Consider the following 20,696-nt stretch of genomic DNA (forward strand, 5'->3'; position numbering starts at 1 on the left):
AGTTTTTCAGGACAGGGCTATTCAAAGGTATGGATGATGTTTTGATGGGCTTTCTGAGAGGTACGAGTAACGTTTCGGCGAAACGAAAGCCATCTGGCCAACTCGTCGGTCGTAAGAAACGTGATGAAATGTCATCCAGTTACAGCTGTGCACCCACACTGTCATAGCTAAACAGCAGATAAAAAAACAACCATGATGAAACCGGTGTTGGTTTGAAAGCATCTCCCTCCTCCGGCCTCCTCTCTTTGCTCTCTCTCTGTGATTCTGTGAACATTGACATCATGGCTGCTGCTTCAATCATTAGAAGATTCTAGATCATGGGCTTGAGTGCTGCCTGGGAATAATCATCAGAGGCTGCAGTAATCCGAGAGCTGCTTCCACCCGTGATCCATCCCTTTCCTCCTCTCAGGCTGAACCAGGCTTGGGCTTAGAGGCTCATAAACGGATGCCTCACTACCAGTCAGTAGGACGGATGGCTGTGTTTCAGGTTCTGGTAGGAGGCTGCCATTTTCCCTGTGGTGCCCTGAAGAGAGAACACAGCCAGGTTGTGGAATTGGAAGCCCTGGTTTCTAGGAGGCGGCAGGGGAAGCAGGCTTCCAGGTCAAGGGGAAACCCTGGTAGAAAGGTGGCTTCCTGCTTGGCGCTCGCTCCCCTGCCGTGCACACTCCTTAAAACAGACTGGCCTCCTGCAGCTGCCCCTTTCAGTTGCATTTCCTCTCGCAACGCTCTTTCCTTTAAATGAATCCCACTCAATTTGAAACCTTGGCCATAGAACGTGGTCGTTATCCACAACCACGTTGCACCTCAGCCACAAAATGTACATTTCTATGCATTGACGGCTCGTATTGGTTGCACCTGTTTTTGTTTGATAAATGTAGCATGAGGGATGCCATCATTGTTTGTGTTTTGTTCCTCAAAGTAGTTTTTTAGAGCATCCAGAGCAAAGATGTGTTCTCCTCAGAGCCTCTGTTTTGAGAAGGGAATCGATTTTTACTACTCAACTGTTGAACTTTTTTTTTGAGAGAGAGACGTTTTTGACTTCATAGGAAACTCACCTTTATTGCAAAATTGCTGACTATTCCAAATGAAGTACTTATCTGACCTCTTTCCCTTGTTTTCTTAGTTGTTCACGTTATGACATTTCATGTTTTGTTAGATTTGGCTTGTAAGCTAAAAGCAAATGTCATGCATGTTCGCCACGGGTAATTCAGTAGACTTCCATTGAAGGGCAGATTATGTAAAGGTTTACTGCTCACAGTGCTTATGGACGGAAAATGCTAAAAGGCCATAAGCATCATTTCATGACTAAAGTGCTTCAGTATTAAACTGTAATCTCTTTTCCAGTGATAAACGCTGATAGGACTTATGGTTGACGGACAGGACAGGGCTCTCTCTGTTCAGGAAGCATGACTGGACCCATGTTCTTTTAGAAGATTAGACCTGTATTTATGTCCATGTTATGTGGAATAGGAAGTGAGGCATGTTTCTGTGTTGTTGTTTATCTCGGGGGAAATTTGACTCCGAGATTGTCGAGGACTTTATTGCTCTTTGCCGAATAGCTGTACCTCACCCTGATATGGTCCTGGTGGAATGTGACGGCAGTGCCACTAGCCTATGTCCTGTCATTTATAGCCAATACCCACGTTTCCATCCATAGATTTTATGTGAGTAAAGTAATCCAGTTTAAAAATAAAACAACTGTGATAGAAACAGGAAGTTTCTGTACAATTTTCTAAATGCTGACCGATAAGTTGTTCGTTTGACATGGTGGGATCTCTTTTGTTTTGGTAAAATGTTATTATGTGCAAAATGGTGGCGGAAATGCCTTTATGCGCAAATATCGATAGCCATTGTATCGAAGTAAACTTGGAGTCACTCGATCACATGGTGTGCGGTCCCTCCCACCACGACTCAGGAAACCATGCAGTTTATTAGGCTACAGATGAAATAAGTTACGATGAACTTCACAGGGTGGTGAAAGTGCACGGTGATGAGCTTGATGCTCCTTTCCAATAAATGTTTAGGGTCTTATTCTGGTGACATGATGATCGATGCTTGACCCCCGTTTGACAAATCCCAAAAATATTCTCGCTCTTATCTGTGATGATATCATCATTTTTTTTATTTCACCTTTATTTAACCAGGTAGGCTAGTTGAGAACAAGTTGTCATTTGCAACTGCGATCTGGCCAAGATAAAGCATAGCAATTCGACACATACAAATACACAGTTACACATGGAATAAACATAACATAGTCAATAATACAGTAGAACAAAAGAAAACAAAAATTCTATATACAGTGAGTGCAAATGAGGTAAGTTAAGTTAAGGCAATAAATAGGCCATGGTGGCGAAGTAATTACAATATAGCAATTAAACACTGGAATGGTAGATCGGCAGAAGATGCATGTGCAGGTAGAGATACTGGGGTGCAAAGGAGACTAGCCTGCCGCTGGTGTTTGTGGCAAAACCGTCGGTAGAGTTGAAAATGCGTTGGAAACACGTTAAACATTCACATTTTATTCGGGGAGCCGAAAAGGTACATTTTCTGTGCACCACGTCATCAGGCACTGATTGTTTTTTTTATCTTCGACAATTCAGTTTGGTGGGAATCCACCACTGTTGGGAAAATGCGCGGATTTACTTTGTGGATTTAGGAACATTCGCTTAAAAATCTCCCAACAATTGGATGGACATCTAGTTTATATCGTCATTTTATTCGATAAGACTGGCAGTCTAGGTATGACAAAATAAATGCTATCTTCTGTCACGACTGCCATTGCTTTTCAAAGAGAACCATTTGTCATTTCTAGACATATTAGAATCTCATCCCTTTACTTACATAATGTAGAACTAAAAGACATTCTTCAACTTACTCTCCATTATTCTCTTAATCCAAAATGATTTACCACTTCGCAATAGATGTTATTTCTCTTCGTCTAGGCAGAATATGGGCTGACTAATGATAACCAGACAGAAGTAGCCTGGGTTTGGTTTGGTCTCTGGTAAGACTGAGACCTTCAGAGTTCCCAGGGAGGGAGCACGCACTGACCACTTTAGGGATCTTTTTCAGTTTAAAGATGAAGAGAAGCGAGGCCTAGCCAGATGTATAATTCATGTGAAGGGAGCCGTTTGAGGAGTGTGTTGAGGGAGGTTGAGTCAACGATGGAGGCTGTGGTGATGCGATGCCTCCAATAAGAATTCAATCAGGATGTCTACTGTACCTACCCTTAGAAACCCTCTGAAGGATATTCATTATGACAATGTGGGTGGTTTGGTGTGAAAGGCATGTATTACTACAGAGATACTACAGTAGTCTTATTTGGAAATGTTTCTTTGTTGTATATCTAAATGACATTTGCATTGTCACTGAGCTTTTATCGGCTCTTGTCCAAAATAACTAACAACGTCCTTCCCTTCTAATGCTGTGATAATACAGTGCTGCAATAATCTTTGTAAAATTTACTTGCATGTATCTCATGTGAACCTGAATCTATTGCTTAATGGTGCTAATACACTCTGACACGAATTGATTGTGTTATGTCATGTGCTCTCTATTGTTAATGACTTTGCCTTAATGCCATCTCTCTGAATGTTGGCGTTTCTTCCAGACGCGTGCCGTGGCGGGAGCCTGTCAACCCGTACTATGTCAACTCGGGCTACGCCATGGCCCCTGCCACCAGCGCCAACGACAGCGAGCAGCAGAGCATGTCCAGTGCCAGCGACGTAGACACACTCTCCCTGACCGACAGCAGTGTGTACGTACTCGCACAGCCTCCGCGTCACCTCCCACGCGTGCACACACACACACACACACACACACACACACACACACACACACACACACACACACACACACACACACACACACACACACACACACACACACACACACACACACACACACACACACACACACACACACACACACACACACACACACACACACACACACACACACACACACAATCGGTCAAACTGTAATAGTACATACCAGAAGTAAGGGCAGAATGCCTTCGAGATATGAAGTTTAGCTTCCTTGTTCCTTCCCATTCCGCATGAGGACCTTCACAAACCATTTCATGACATGTGAGTGTGTGGGCATAGCGAATAGTGAGTGTTATTTTCAATTTCATCCATGCCCAGTGTATCTGAGTTCTACCTGGGTTGTATTCATTAGGGCACACAGTAGCAAAACGTTTTGCCACAGAAAACAGAATTGAATTGAACAAGTTTGAGTATGTTTTCTTCCGTTTGGTGCCAAATGAATAGGACCCTAGTCTGACTAGCACCTCCTGCTGCACGCAGACTGGTGCCATTTCCCCCTGTCTGTCTGTCACTGGGAGCAGCAACACATCTCTCTCTGCTCCTCTCCTCAGAGAACAGCCATCTGTTCATTACCCACACGAGTGAAAGCTGCTAAATGTCATTACTTATGCTAATTATAGAGCTATGAACTGGGAGGTATGACAGGGCCACAGCATGTTATCTGAAGGCATTGACTTGTTACCCTTTAAATCAAGTTTCCTGGAATTCTGAGGAAATGGTGGAGAATTGGCGGTGAAAGGTTGAGTAGATTTTGACGGGCTCTCATAATTGTGTAAAATGAGTCGGTACACAATGAATAAAAATATGTTATACGCCTAGGTCTTATATGACATACCCACATTGCTTGACAATGGTTTGTTCCAGGATGGGTATAAGTAGTGCCTTTGGAGGACCCCATGTTGGACACAAGCTGTTATTTAGCGCAGCAATCCTCTTTCTTCCGCCTTAGCGGGAAGCAGCATGTTTCCTTTCGAGTAAATCGAGCTAGGATGTGTTGGCAGAGGGAAGCCAGAGAAGAGAGAAGGCAGGAACGGTGCTGTAAGTTCGGAGATGGCACAGGGGAACGCATGTTTAAAGAAACATCAAAGGCTGCTCAGCAGGACAAAAACATGTGTCAGAAGCAGGATAGATTAGAGGCCATTATCAGCTGTTTGTTCCACAGCTCCTGGCGCAGACGAGTCAAACCCAGCAGGGCCACTGAGACTTGGGATAAAACAATTTATAGTGTTGGTGTCAGCGACCGCACCATTCTCTGCTTGTTCACTACTGTGTAGGGCTACAGAGGAAACCCTCGGGGTTTAGATACTCTGGTCTTTACCGAAACCCAAATCCAGAAATCTCAACCCGCTCAATTTACCATGAAGTCCCAAAATGTTGTCCTTCTCTTAGGATGATTGAGCTACTGTTTAGAAAGGTTACTTTGAAGCTGCATTTACTTATGAGTTTTCTCGTTTTGAATATGTTTGTAAAATTGTCCTTTTGGTTTTTGTTCCAGAGATGGGGTACCACCATACAAATATCGCAAACAGCATCGACGAGAGATGCATGAAAGTGCCAAAGCAAATGGGCGTGTGCCACTACCTCATATTCCTGTAAGTTAACCTTGGTTTAGCTGCACACACACACACACACACACCCCTACACAAACAAGTATACACACATACCTGCAAGAACCCCACTCGCTCATCAAAGACTGCTGACATTGCTTTTATCTGGTATTCTAGAAACATCCGTCTTTCTCAAATGTTCCCATCTCTCCACCTTCCTGCATTGTAAGATGCCTGACTGCATCTCTCTCTGGGCCTGTGTAGGGTGTGTGAATAGCTCATATTGAGGTTTGTGCTTTCTAAACTGTGCCTGGTACTCTCCCCAGCCCTCAGCTGTCTGTCTGTGTTGAAGCCCATCAGACAGCAGTGTTTCTCCTCTGTGGCAGTCCCGCCTCCCTGCATGCCTCTGCAGCTCCCTACAGGAGAACTGCCATCCTAATTGGGCCTCGGAGTCAAGAGTCCTGCTTAACAAGACTCTCTCCCTCAGATTAGAATGCATTTATGTTTTTGTGTAGAATATATTATTTTTTTCATTGACTTCTGTTTTTTGGTACACAGAATACAAAATAATAAAGAAACTAACTCTATGCGTAGCAGACAAATGGAAACGCTGGCTGCCTTGTCCTTGATGGTTCTGTTTTTGTCTAATGGATTAGTCCCAGACACATACTGCAGTGGTAATGGAGAGACGTACAGTGCATTTGGAAAGTATTCAGGCCCCTGGACCCCCCCCACACACATTTTGTTGCGTTACAGGAATATTCTAAAATGGATTAAATTAAATATAATCCTCACCAATCTACTAAATAATGACATTTTTGCAAATGTATTAAAAATCAAGAACAGAAATACTTTATTTATGTAAGTATTCAGATCATTTGCTATGGGACTCAAAATGTAGCTCAGGTGCATCCTGTTTCCATTGATCATCCTTGATGATTCTACAACTTGATTGGAGTCCACCTGTGGTAAATTCAATTGATTGGATATGATTTGGAAAGGCACACAGCTGTCTATATAAGGTCCCACAGTTGACAGTGCATGTCAAGGCAAAAACCAAGCCATGAGGTCAAAGGAATTGTTTGTAGAGCTCCGAGACAGGATTGTGTCGTGGCACAAATCTGGGGAAGGGTACCAAAAAAATGGCGGCAGCATTGAAGGTCCCCAAGAGCACAGTGGCTTCCATCATTCTTAAATGGAAGAAGTTTGGAACCACCAAGACTCTTCCGAGAGCTGGCTGCCGGCCAAACTGAGCAATTGGGGGAGAAGGGACTTGGTCAGGGAGGTGACCAAGAACCCGGTGGCCACTCTGACAGAGCTCTAGAGTTCCTCTGTGGAGATGGGAGAACCTTCCAAAGGGACAACCATCTCTGCAGCACTCCACCAATCAGGCCTTATGGTAGAATGGCCAGATGGAACCACTCCTCAGTAAAAGGCATTTGACAGCCCGCTTGGAGTTTGCCAAAAGGCACCTAAAGGACACTCAGATAATGAGAAACGAGATTCTTTGGTCTGATGAAACCAAGATTGAACTCTGTGGCCTGAATGCCAAGTGTCACGTCTGGTGAAGCATGGTGGTGGCAGCATCATGCTGTGGGGACGTTTTTCAGCGGCAGGGACTGGGAGACTAGTCAGGATCAAGGGAAAGATGACCGGTGCAAAGTACAGAGAGATCTTTGATGAAAACCTGCTCAGGACCTCAGACTTGGGCGAAAGTTCACCTTCCAACAGGACAACAACCAAGACAATGCCGGAGTGGCTTTGGTACAAGTCTCTGAATGTCCTTGAGTGGCCCAGCCAGAGCCCAGAATGGACCTGATCGAACATCTGGAGAGACCTGAAAATAGCTGTGCAGTGACACTCCCCATCCAACCTGACAGAGCTTGAGAGGATATGCAGAGAAGAATGGGTGAAACTCCCCAAATACAGCTGTGCCAAGCTTGTAGCGTCGAACCCAAGAAGACTTGAGGCTGTAATCGCTGCCAAAGGAGCTTCAACAAAGTACTGAGTAAAGGGTCTGAATACTTATGTAAATGTCATATTTCAGGTTTTTTACATTTTGTTTTTATCAATCAAACAAAAAATCTAAACCTGTTTTGATTTGTCATTATAGGGTATTGTGAGTAGATTGATGAGGAAAATAAAAAAACATGTATTACATTTTAGAATAACCCTGTAACGTAACAAAATGTGGAGAGAGTGAAGGGGTCTGAATACTTTCTGAATGCACTACATACACTGAGTATTCAAAACATTAGAAACACCTGCTCTTTCCATGACAGAGAATGACCAGGTGACTCCAGGTAAAAGCGATCAACCCTTGTTGATGTCATTGTTAAATCCACTTCAATCAGTGTAGATGACGGTGACGATAGGTTATGTGGATCGTGTATGTGTGCCATTTCAGAGGGTGACTGGACAAGGCATTGCCTTTGAACAGGGTACGGTAGTAGGTGCCAGGCGCACCGGTTTGTGTCAAGAACCCTGCTGGGTCTTTAATGCTCAACAGTTTCCTTTGTGTATCAAGAATGGTCCTCCACCCAAAGGACACCCAGCCAACTTGGCACAACTGTGGGAAGTATTGGGGTCAACATGGGCCAGCATCCCTGTGGATCTCTTTGACACCTTGTAGTCCATGCCCTGATGAAGGGAGGCTGGGGGTGCAACTCAATATTAGGACGGTGTTCCTAATGTTTTGTACGCTCCGTGTACATTCTTCACTAATAGAGGGTAATAGCCAAAGTAGTGAAGTAATTTCTACAGCCAGGTCTTCTAACAGCCATAAAGCTACTCTGGGCTGTTTGTGTGTAAAACTTTGTCTGTGTTGGGTAAAATGAATATGAATCCAACTGAATCCGAATTCCAAGAGAAAATAGCAGTCAGAGCTGCAGAAGTCTCCGGCTTTGTAATCAGCATGTGGACATATCCTGTGTGCTTCAGTGGGGCCCTGAGTAAAACGGCCCTCTACAATATTTAGGCTATCCCCAGAATGTACTTTAATCTCTCTTTGCTAGATTACTACAACAATGCACCTTACAAGCTTGAGTTGTGTTGGGAATACCAGCTAAGAGCTGCATATTCCCAGCATCTTCCTTTTGATAGAAAATGTACTTCACTTTGCTGCGTGTAAGTAAACATGCAATGATGGGGATTATTTTGAATGGACAATCACCTTGTAGAGATTAATTCTGGTCTGTGGTGTACCAGCGAGTTTTCACTGTCTTTTTTCAGACGTGGCCTGTAGCTCAGACTCTGTTAACCTCTTCATTTAACTAGGCAAGTGGGGCACGGTGTCACGCTGTGACGGGTCGATCTGGAGATTGATTTCAGTGTTTAAAAAAAATAAAAAATATTATATTATAAAGTCGCTGACCAACAAAGTTGTTTATGGCTGATATTTGACTATCTATCTTATACATTTTCTCTAACTTTGGAAGTGCCCTATGTTGAAACTTTTTATTATTGAGAAGAATGCCTCCGCCTTACAGCATACATTATGCAGAGCAGCCTATATCAGACTATTCAAAGCCTTAAACCGTGTCAAATCAGACCTTGTAGGTACTACATTAGCTACTAAGCAACAGTCATCTTGACTTCGGTTTGAGGTTATTGTTTTGGCACCTTCATTTCCATTACAGGTCCCCTGTTAGCTTTTCCCTGATAAACTGTCGACGTGTTTGATAAGCCTTTCCTCCTGTTTAAGTTTCTCCCTTTTTGTTCCATCAACCGAAGTGAACAGCATAGTGACCACAGGTGTTTTACCTTTTCAGGAGAAAACGGTGACATTGTTATCAGCGAACGGACTACTGGTACAATTTGAAATGAACTGGAAAATGGTGTGTTCCCCTCTGTTAGCGCACCAACCGGATACCAAAGGACATTCACGTGGAGCCGGAGAAGTTTGCGGCGGATCTGATCAGCCGGCTGGAGGCGGTGCTGAGGGAGAGGGAGGCTCAGGAGAAACTGGAGGAGCGGCTGAAGAGAGTCCGACTGGTACGTTGTTGTCCACAGAAGTACCGCCATGCTTGTCGGTGTGATCCCCCTCCCTGGTGGGGCGCTATACCACTCTATACCATCATCCTCTTAACAACCTCTTACTATGTTCTCTACAGCTGGTCGCCATTTGTCTGGCTGTCTATCAGAAGGTACACTGTAATATCCCTGTTGTTTGAAAGGACCGGGTTGATTCATTAAAAGGAAACTGACATTATTCCATTATGAATCATTTCTAAAAGTGTAGCTCTGGCCTATCAGGGATCCATCCCCACTGTATCTTGGATCCCTTTGTCTCTGGCATCAGATGGCACACTCGCAGACAGCCTGAGCCACTTGTGAGCCTGGCGCACTGTAATGACTTTGTTTGAAGTCCGTTGGACCGTGAAGAAATGCCTGCGCTCACCGCAAATGGAATCTCTTTCGGTACACAGAGCCTGGTCTTAAGTCTCAAGGCAGATATTTTATGTCGTTTGGCCCCTCCGTAAGAGGAACCGCCATCATGGAACAGTAGGTTTCTCTTTATTAAGAGCTGGTGGCAGACAGGGGAGTGACAAATAGTGACTCTATTAACTGATATTCTTACCTTAATCAAAGATAAGCTAGTCCCCCCCCCCCCCAATTCCTCTCCTCTGCTCTCTTACCTGGTTTTCATCCACAGACTTACACCCTGATTTCACTGAATGTGGCCTCAATCCAATGTTGATTGATGGAGAGGTCACATCCGGTCTAGGCATACTCCCCCAGTAGTGTCTGAAAGGAACGGGTCAATACTGCAGGATAGCCTGTGGTATTATGGTGCTGTTGACTGATTAAACCATTCGTCTTTATCTCGCCTCTAAATAATACAGAACCTTTAGGATCAATGCATTGGTGCCACTGAGAGATCAATAACGTAATAGGTGTTTTTCGCTTTTCTTTTCAAAGCTCTGAATATTGGCCCACCTAATGTATAATTTACATGTTCAATAGTAGCAGTACGTTCCTCTTCCCTGAGGTGAGAGTGAGTGAGAGAGACACGGTACATCACATTCATTAGTAGATGCCTTTTAGCAGGTCTGGATCTGGCCTCATTTTGGCACGAACAGGGTAACTGAGAGTGCAGAGCAATGGCCTGCATAGCTGCTCTGAGCCAGGCCAATATCTGCATGCGCCAGTCAGACCCTCATCAAAAAGTCCTTCGCTCCCGCCCAGGATTCCTCTACCTGGAGTGAGCATCAAAGCCTCCACCACATAAATTGCCCACTGTTATTTGCCAATGATTCCCATGTTGAAATGCCATCAAAGGTGTGTGGGAAGGGTGAGGAGCCAATGGGGGCTGATGTGTTTTAGTTAGGGGAGTGGAAGACCGGGTCAACACATCCTTAGCAATTCATTTAGTTACAGAGACCGACCGGGTGAAATAAGGGCACGATTGTATGCACTGCTGCTACATGTCATACTGTTAGTTACTATGGCTGTACGTGTCATTCTGTTAGTTACTATGGCTGTACGTGTCATACTGTTAGTTACTATGGCTGTACGTGCCATACTGTTAGTTACTATGGCTGTACGTGTCATTCTGTTAGTTACTATGTCTGTACGTGCCATACTGTTAGTTACTATGGCTGTACGTGCCATACTGTTAGTTACTATGGCTGTACGTGTCATACTGTTAGTTACTATGGCTGAACGTGCCATACTGTTAGTTACTATGGCTGTACGTGCCATACTGTTAGTTACTATGGCTGTACGTGCCATACTGTTAGTTACTATGGCTGTACGTGCCATACTGTTAGTTACTATGGCTGTACGTTAGTTACTATGGCTGTACGTGCCATACTGTTAGTTACTATGGCCATACTGTTGTTACTACGTGTCATACTGTTAGTTACTATGGCTGTACGTGTCATACTGTTAGTTACTATGGCTGTACGTGTCATTCTGTTAGTTACTATGGCTGTACGTGTCATACTGTTAGTTACTATGGCTGAACGTGCCATACTGTTAGTTACTATGGCTGTACGTGTCATATTGTTAGTTACTATGGCTGTACGTGTCATACTGTTAGTTACTGTGGCTGAACGTGCCATACTGTTAGTTACTGTGGCTGTACGTGTCATACTGTTAGTTACTATGGCTGAACGTGCCATACTGTTAGTTACTATGGCTGAACGTGCCGTACAGTTAGTTACTATGGCTGTATGTGTCATACTGTTAGTTACTATGGCTGTACGTGCCATACTGTTAGTTACTATGGCTGTATGTGTCATACTGTTAGTTACTATGGCTGTACGTGCCATACAGTTAGTTACTATGGCTGTACGTGTCATACTGTTAGTTACTATGGCTGTATGTGCCATACTGTTAGCTACTATGGCTGTACGTGCCATACAGTTAGTTACTATGGCTGTACGTGCCATACAGTTAGTTACTATGGCTGTACGTGCCTTTGTCTAGAAACTAGAACATAGCAGTGTTGTAGCTTGAAATACATAGAGCTATTTAATTGTAGTAAAGATTATGCTGGCAGGCGTGATGTAGAGTGAAATAGCTTTGCACCACAGAGGAAGAACATTCCCTCTGCAGCAGAGCCGTGATAATGCCACGGCACGTGTTAACACATGGTCTTGTGGAAGTGTGCCATCTGCTGGTGTGACTGATTGGAACAAATAGCCTTTTTTAGCAGTTGTTATTTCGCAATGTGGTAAGTTGGGGCTCCGTTTATTTTCTTGGGAAATGACCAGACACTGAAGCTCATACATGTGGGTAGGATATATTTGTATATTATATACTGACATAATCTCTGAAATGTCAACTTGTGGTATTGCTGTTGAGTTGGGTAGTAACCATTTTCAGTATATTTAATCATATTTTTCTTTCTGGAAGGAGGAAGAGGGTGAGGATGCAGACATCTCCACATCCACCTCGTTCTCCAGTCACAGACTGCCCCCTGGTGCCCACCCACAGCACTACAACAACCCCCGCTACTCTGACATCGGCTACAACGGCCTGGCGCTGCGGCCTGACGCCCACGAGGAGAACCCCGAGAGCATCCTGGACGACCACGTCCAGCGAGTCATGAAGACCCCCGGCTGCCAGTCCCCGGGCACCGGCCGCCACTCCCCCAAGTCCCGCTCACCCGATGGCTTCCCTGCAGGTGGCAAGGTGCCCGGACCTGGGATGCCACTGCCCACAGGCCCAGGCAAACACCCAGCTCGGCTGGGGCCCAAAGGGGAGGCTGCCAGCCACCAATACCACCACAAACACGTGCACCACATCCACCACCCAGCCGGAGGGAAGCCCAAAGAGCAGGTGGAGGCTGACGCAGCCACGAGGGTCAATGGTAACTTCCACTGGGGGATGGAGCAGCACAACTATGGGTCCAAGTCTCGCAACTATGCTGACGGCATGGGCCCCAGCCCGATGGGTCCTCTGGGCTACAGGTACACACAGAAACACACAGCCTCTTCGTGTCTCTTTTGAATTATGTTTTTAGATCTACCATGTCTCTGTTTTTTAAATGTTTTTTTAACACTTGCCGTTTAACATTGTTGTCCTTTTATCATACAATTTCCGTAGTAGCAAAGGTAGCACGCTATCGAAGCGGCCATTTAAGAAGGCTGAGGAGGTGCGGACCTTTGAGGTGCCCGTGCCTCCGGAGGACGTGGAGAGGAACCAGAAGATCCTCCAGTGGATGATGGAGGGAGAGGCGGTCCGTAACAAGAAGAGCCCCTACGGGTGAGTTCCGGCTTTATGGCTCTTTCCCGCGTAGGGAATCGGTAACGTACAACCACAGAGATGCAAGTCATTTGAATGTTCTCTGATCTATATTATGGTGGTATGTGTACATTTGGGTCAAACAATGACAAGGATGTCTCCCAGGAGCACCACAGGGTCCAAGAAGACCCCGTCGAGCCACGAGGTGTCGCGGCCCAGCTCTGTGGAGCGTCCGGGGGCAGTGCATCCGTGGGTCAGCGCCCAGTTGCGGAACAGTGTGCAGCCCTCACACCCCTTCATCCAGGACCCCACCATGCCCCCCAACCCGGCCCCCAATCCCCTCACTCAGCTGGAGGAGGCTAGGAGGAGACTGGAGGAGGAGAAGAAGAAGACGGGGACCTTACAGACCAAACAGAGGTGAGTCGGCGTTACCTGGGGAGGAAGGGAGATGTTTCTGTCACAGCCTGGTTCTTCAGGTCATGTCTAGCCAACCGTTGTATTGTTGTATTGACTGTGGCAGCCATGTGACTGAATCCCCAAACTCATCCTTTTGATAATACAGGAAAAAAGAGTAAAGTTGTTATCAAAAAGTAATGTTTGTGCTGAAACAGCAAATGTTTGGGTGAGCTGAAGCATGACAGAGTATCAGACTTCTAAAGAATTAAATATTTTTCCCTTTTTTCCCCTTCACTTTTCTCATTGATCAAACCCCCCTTTGAGTAGCATGATGCACTGATCAACCTTGTTTTACATTTTCATTGCACATCTGTGCATGATCCCTGGTGTGTGTATCCTGGTTGGTGTGGCCCTGTGGCTGGTCCGTGTCTAACTCCCAGGGTTGTTGGGTCCTCCAGGTATGTGATGGAAGTGATCCAGCGGGGGCGCGCTGCCGCCAGGCCCGCCCTGTTCCCGCCGCTCGGCGTGGTGCCTGCCGTCTCTGACACGGAGCTGTCCGAGTACGTCCAGTCTGGTTTACCCCAGTAGCCCTTAACACCCATCCCATTGGTCACAGCAGCACCCAAACCCCCATCCCATTGGTCACAGCAGCACCCCACCTCACCACCTCCTCCCATGTCTATCACCAGCAGCATCCAGACCCGACTGCTCTGTATCTGCACAGCCAAGCAGAGGCCTGTCTGTATGACTAGACTCCATAGAGATTAACAGAGGCATATATGTTTGATGACTGGCATTAATACTTGTATCCCCATAATCTAGTTGTAGTTTCCTGTACAATAACATCTGTGTGTAGTTTAGTTTTTTTGTCAATTATAAATTCATATTTGATCTGCTTATTTGCTTATGTATGGGTGGGGATTAGAACAATCAGTCTCACCTCTTCAGCCATTTCTTAGTGAGACGGTGGGATGGCAGTTAGTGAGACGGTGGATGGCGGTGAGAATGATCATACCTCTAGCTTCACACTGGTAAGCAGAAGGGATGAGAGGGATTAGAATGATATTAAGTGGAGAGAGATGGGGAAGATAGAACTGGGGAACAGGGAGGGAGGTAGTAGGAGGCAGCAGCTAGGGAGAGGTGTACTGTAAGCTGCGTGGGGCGAGAACGCAGAGCTTTTGATGTTCTCTGTGTGAAGCTGCAGTCTGTTTGATGTCCCGTGGCTTCTTCCTCCGATGGACAGTTTAGTGATGTAGGGGGACAGGATAGCTGCAGTGAGGACCAGATGAAAGCCCGGCTATCCTGGCATAGCCCCTGGGTCTCTACCACCCCATCCTATCACTGGGCCTCCACCACCTCACTCCACACCATCAAACCCAACAACAGGCCCAGGGGCATGCAATTGGAACACTACTTACTGTAGTAGCCTGCTCCCTGCTGGTAGCATTTAGGCATAGCACGTCTTCATCACAATCTCATTTAAACTCAGCATTTCCTTGTTGGAACAACATTACCTCCATGAACTCTGATTGATAAATGAATACTTTCCCCGGACAAGGTCCTTAGGGCAATATTACCTGTACCAGGAGTGCTCAATTTGATAGCATTTTAGAGGAAATCAATTTGTAAAGTCACACATTGTGGATCATGAAATATTCAAATCATGAAACTGATTATTTGAAGTTGTTTGTCAAACATATTTTGCATTTATTGGTTGTCTCCATTTTGGCAGACCTCTGGAAATCAAACTAAGGGCCCCACTAGGGGTCCCTGGCCCCCTGGTTGATTATGCTTCACCACCTAAACAGTCTGCATTGCAACTCTGGTGGCTGTCACAGCCAAAACATTCATAAGTTGTAAAGAGGGAGTATGAGTGACTTGAAATCTTGTTTTCCTACATCAGATTCTGACTGAGAGGAAATTATACCTCGATGTCAGAATTATTGCCCCCCCCCCACTCGTACTCTGTCAAATGTCAAATGATCAGAGCTTGGAGTTCTGCTGAGGTCTTTGAAACATCTCATTCGAAAGATGAAAGGAAGCCTTGACTTGATACATTTATTGAACCTCTTACTTGTTTGTTTGCAGGCATAAAGTGACGAAGAAGCCCGCGTGTGAAAACATTACGGTGGCCTACTACTTCTGTGGGGAGCCAATCCCGTACAGGACGTCGGTCAAAGGTCGCATGGTCATGCTGGGCCAGTTCAAAGAGCTGCTGACTAAGAAAGGAAGCTACAGGTGAGGTCACTATACCTGGTGAGGTACAGGAAACTAGATTTACAGGATGATGTTATGTAACATTTTAGTCTATTAAACTCTGAAGTCCTTGAAATTGAATATCACGTTTTTGTTGTGTTTATGGTAATGTGGAAAATGATGAACCACATTCCAAAGTCCATTTTTCATAATAATAATAAATAATCTTATGTAAATTTTGTGCATAATAAATCAAGCTTTTTCAATGCACTTGAACTAACAACCAACTGTTCTCTATCCAACCGACTCTAGGTATTTTTTCAAGAAGGTGAGCAATGACTTTGGGGTGGTGTTCGAAGAGGTACGCGAAGATGATGCTGTCCTGCCCATCTTTGAGGAGAAGATCATTGGGAAAGTGGAAAAGATTGATTGACATGGAGGTGGAGAGGAATGAGACAATCACTAAGTCGGCCTGCGATGGACCTATCGACGGATGAGCTGTTCACTTGAGAGAGACGGAGGGAAAGTGTTTGACCAGAGGGAGGATTGGCAGGGGAAGAAAAGGTACGGAGTAAGTCGCTACAGGAGGGAATGGATGAAGGGAGGAGGAAATGAGAAGAGTGCATAGTGATCACTGTGGGAGACACTCATGACTCCCAAGGCTTTCATATCTGCTCAGTGCTACTGCATTGTGCAGACAGAGTAGGAAAGCATTGGACAAAAAAAAGCGGACATTCTCTCCTTCAGTGTCTTTCTGAGTGTAATGTAATGTAGCATTGTACAATTTGACAATAAGAAAAATGCTATGAATCTGCTTACTAAAGCAGCATATTATTTTTGATATGACGTATCAGAAGGTATCCTTTCTAATGTAACCACGCGTGTCATTTTTCTGTGTTCGTACCAGATGTGTACAGATTGTCTGTTTAAAACATAACGATAAAGTTTTATATTATCTATTTAAATATTTTAAAAAGCGGTCGTTTTAATCCTATTAAAGCAGTGGCGCTGTTCCAATTCGACGAGATCCAAGTGTTTTGACAGGGCTGTTTTTCAAGTATTGTTGGAACTATTATACAGCCCCATGTTCTACCAAGTGCTTTTTACAGGAACACTCAACCCTGCCAGTCCTCTAAAGTTAAGTGGCATTGAGTTGTCATGTTGCACGTATCACTGTATTATGCATTAGTGTCAATGGAGCAAAATGAAAAGGAATGCCTTCTTGAGGTTGCCCTCATGTTTTGTGTTTTTCAATTAGGAAGGGACTCCCCAGCAGTAGCTCGATCTGTGTACAATGTACTGTACTCTGAGGTCTCTTCCCCATAGTGTACGCGTGTGTGTGTATGCACATTAAATACATTATTATACCCATGCCTGCAGACACCTGCCAACTTAAATTGATCCCCACTATGTTCGGTAACTTTTAGATTTTGCTACAGTTAGGTCTTAATTGTAGCAGATCAGTGCAGAAAATAACATCTTTGATCGGAGATAATCACAACCAGTTGTGTGTGTACATGCTACTGACAGTTCAGATCCAGATTCTATTTACAGTCTAGAGCTTTTGTTAAGCATTTGAGACCAGAGTCCATAGTAGAAGTCTCCTGAAGGTTCATACACGGGTGTCTGTGTAGAGAAAGGGTCTGTGTGGATCTGTGTGTGGAGGTTTGTCTCAATAGAGCATTGATCATCTAATGTGTGTTCACATGCATTCAGAAAGGATCCTGACCCCATGGTTTCACTCTGGACAACGAAAGGACATCATATATGTTTACCTAGTTGATATATCACAAATACAGCTGAATAATGACTTGTAGCCTTTCATAGCTCTATAGAGCTAAATTTGGTGCCTGGCAGAAATTGTCTCTAGAAATAACTTTAGCATGAAGTGATCCACTTTTTTTAATAGGTCACAATACACCAAAGAGAACAGTAGAAGTTGATGTGTTTGTCATCCCCTTTTCTCTTCTTCATTTACCCTCATTCACATGGGTACTCTTTGATTATTCTCCAAATCCCTGTGTCGAACTGGAATTCTCTTGTACAATTTTCTAGGGCAGGGCTCTCCAACCCTGTTCCTGGAGAGCTACCCTCCATGTAGGTTTCCAATCCAACCCTGTTCCTGGAGAGCTACCCTCCATGTAGGTTTCCAATCCAACCCTGTTCCTGGAGAGCTACCCTCCATGTAGGTTTCCAATCCAACCCTGTTCCTGGAGAGCTACCTTCCATGTAGGTTTCCAATCCAACCCCAGCTGTAACTAACCTGATTCAGCTCATCGATCAGTTGCGCTAGATTCGTGTTGGAGGGAACCTGCAGGACAGTAGGTGTCCAGGAACAGGGTTGGAGAGCCCTGTTCCAGGGCGTTGTGCCGGGGGTCAGTGCAAGGTGGAATGTGCTATCCGTCGTGTTTGATTAGGATGGTAAGGACCTTTTTCATCAGAGTGCTGTATTGCTGGGTGTTGTTCTCTTATCAACACCACATATGAGAGGACGATCTCCTTTTCTGAGATGCTGTTTTTGTATTTATTTAGATGGATATTTTTAAAGAATCTGTATGAAGTTAACATACGTAATGGACAACCCTCTATTGCTCCTGTATAAAGTTTTGAATAACCATACTTTATGGTTTTATAACGAGAGGCATTTACTCCATGATCTTTGACAATATTGGTACTCGACCATCATCTGTCACACTACAATGTAGAATTTGTCTCTCTGTTATGATTATCATTAGATTATTAGATGTTCACTGTCTGTATGTATTTCCAATGGAGGGCAGTGATTCTTACTGTGAAAGCCCCAAAGTGAACTCACCCCCCCCCCCCCCCCCCCACACACACTTATGGTCATTGAAATGTATATAACAACCATCACAGAGTGCCTTTTATTGCCATCCTCTCATGACATCCGCTGTGTGATTCTCAAGTGTTACCAGGGCCTTGCTTTAAATTTTTATTTTGCGTCTTACAAACCATGTTCTGTTGAAGTGTTTCCTATGTCACATCTCACTTTGGATAAAAATGTTCTATGTAAATATGTAAAAAATTGTACATGTCATCAACCAGCAATTCACTTTTAGGAGATATTCATTATAGGAGATATTCATTACCCCGGACCTGTTTCTTAGTGCTGAGTTGCGCGGTTATCATTTAAAGGTACTTGAACAATAAATATATGTAATAAACCCGAACTTCTCCATTACCTGTAGTCATTCAAATGTGTTAACTGTTTATTACTGATTTTAAACTATGAACTAACAACACTTTATGAAATACTTAATGTCCTATTAAAGTGTACTTTACTATAATGTGTCGCCCACAAAGTAGATTTGGCAATAAATAAAAAATCTGCAGGGTTTGACTGGCACAGCTTCAACTGAAGGTGGCAGTCTTGATCCGCTGACATTGTGGGCGTTGCTTGAAGTGGGCTGGTTCTCACCCGTACTGGTAGCTGCACTTCTCAAGTGTTCTGCTGCTTGACTACTGGGAACCTCTTATAGAATATTGGCTCTAGAATATGACACCTAAATATCCAAAATTAGTACTGTAACCAAATTGCAGTCCATGTCAAGCAGAGTTAGAGAAACATTTCCTAGTGTAAGGAGTAGATTCTCCAACGTGGCTGAGATGACCAGTTACAGACAAATCTTTAGATAATGGTTCTGGTGGTGAACTTTGGAGAGTGTGGGTGTTCAGGCTTCCGGATTGAGGTGATTAATTAGAACATTGCTACAGAATCTAATCTTGAGAATCAGAATCAAACTCTTGATTGACTCTTGTTGTGGATTGTATTAGAACAGCTTTGCTTTTTTTGTTCATGAGTTTGAATCAAGTTTGTATTTCAGGTCTAATTACAAAGGAAGATGTTGCAGTGCACTCTTGTCAGTTAAAAATCCTTACTAGTCTATTGACACACCTGTGAGTCAATCTAAGTAACATAATTTTAAAAATCCCCCATCAAAATCCGTCAAATGAAACTAGAGAACAGTTTGCATGGGTCGCAATCCACTGATTCCGCATTTAATCTGCCTTCCGCATGTAGTCTGCCTTCCGCATGAAGTCTGCCCTCCGCATGAAGTCTGCCTTCCGCATGTAGTCTGCCCTCCGCATGTAGTCTGCCCTCCGCATGAAGTCTGCCCTCCGCATGTAGTCTGCCCTCCGCATGTAGTCTGCCCTCCGCATGTAGTCTGCCTTCCGCATGTAGTCTGCCTTCCGCATGTAGTCTGCCTCCCATGTAGTCTGCCTTCCGCATGTAGTCTGCCTTCCGCATGTAGTCTGCCTTCCGCATGAAGTCTGCCTTCCGCATCTGCGGTGGAAGGTAGTCGAGCTACAGCTGTATTTGTCAGGACATGGGACATCCCGAAAATCGGTCTTCTCGCAGGAGCTTCTGTAGCATCCAAACGTTTTGGCCTACAAAACTGTGACTCCCCCCCCCCCACAAGTGTCACAGGACTAGTCTGAAGGTAACCTATACAAATGAATGGAAGTATGGAAGTGGATTTGTGCCCCAAAAATATGGGGTTAATAATGTGAGAAGAAAAATAATCCTGAGCTTTCTTTATATCGGCTTTCTAGATATCGGACAGACACTTCAAAGCCTTATTCCTTATGATTGATTTTTTTTTTCTTGTCTTTTTTTTGTTGCCATTGTTGATTGTGTCATTCAATGCGTTTCCATGGGCTGTAGTATATATATTTTTTTGGGGGGGGGATACCTAAAGGGGTCCTAAAGTCCCAAATCAAATCGCTAAATGATCTATCTTAAAACAATTGCATATGTTAGCTTTGTACCCCAACGACTTTTAGAGGTTAACCTGGCCCATTACTGGCTACATCAGAAATAGGGGCATATACAGACAAGTCAGATAAGAGTCAGATTTGAGTATTTGTAAGATGGTGTATATGTGAATAAATGTTATTAGGTTAAGATGGTTTGTGGAAATACTGGACATTTGTATAAAGCGGAAGCAACGTTACATTTAAAACAAGTGTTTTCAGAAATGACAGAGTTTCTAAGTTCAAAACTGATAAGTACATT

General features: G+C 44.3%; 1 protein-coding gene across 6 annotated transcripts in view; it reads left to right on the top strand.

Moving 5' to 3' along the window:
* The window catches only part of LOC123999048 (axin-1-like), a 33,960-nt gene extending 15,111 nt beyond the window's left edge, over positions 1 to 18,849 (top strand). For 4 of the 6 annotated variants that reach the window (XM_046304395.1, XM_046304393.1, XM_046304394.1 and 1 more), the window contains exons 3-11: positions 3,611 to 3,757; positions 5,323 to 5,419; positions 9,230 to 9,367; positions 12,236 to 12,792; positions 12,929 to 13,087; positions 13,232 to 13,483; positions 13,921 to 14,022; positions 15,551 to 15,700; positions 15,971 to 18,849. In XM_046304395.1, coding sequence (XP_046160351.1) covers positions 3,611 to 3,757; positions 5,323 to 5,419; positions 9,230 to 9,367; positions 12,236 to 12,792; positions 12,929 to 13,087; positions 13,232 to 13,483; positions 13,921 to 14,022; positions 15,551 to 15,700; positions 15,971 to 16,091 — 1,723 coding nt within the window. In that variant the 3' untranslated portion in view covers positions 16,092 to 18,849. The remainder of the gene's footprint in view (positions 1 to 3,610; positions 3,758 to 5,322; positions 5,420 to 9,229; positions 9,368 to 12,235; positions 12,793 to 12,928; positions 13,088 to 13,231; positions 13,484 to 13,920; positions 14,023 to 15,550; positions 15,701 to 15,970) is intronic. The other 2 variants (XM_046304396.1, XM_046304397.1) reach the window with 2 other exon arrangements.
* The last annotated feature ends 1,847 nt before the right edge of the window (positions 18,850 to 20,696 follow it).

This window comes from Oncorhynchus gorbuscha, linkage group LG16, assembly GCF_021184085.1.
Source record: "Oncorhynchus gorbuscha isolate QuinsamMale2020 ecotype Even-year linkage group LG16, OgorEven_v1.0, whole genome shotgun sequence".
In the NCBI taxonomy this organism is placed as follows: domain Eukaryota; kingdom Metazoa; phylum Chordata; class Actinopteri; order Salmoniformes; family Salmonidae; genus Oncorhynchus; species Oncorhynchus gorbuscha.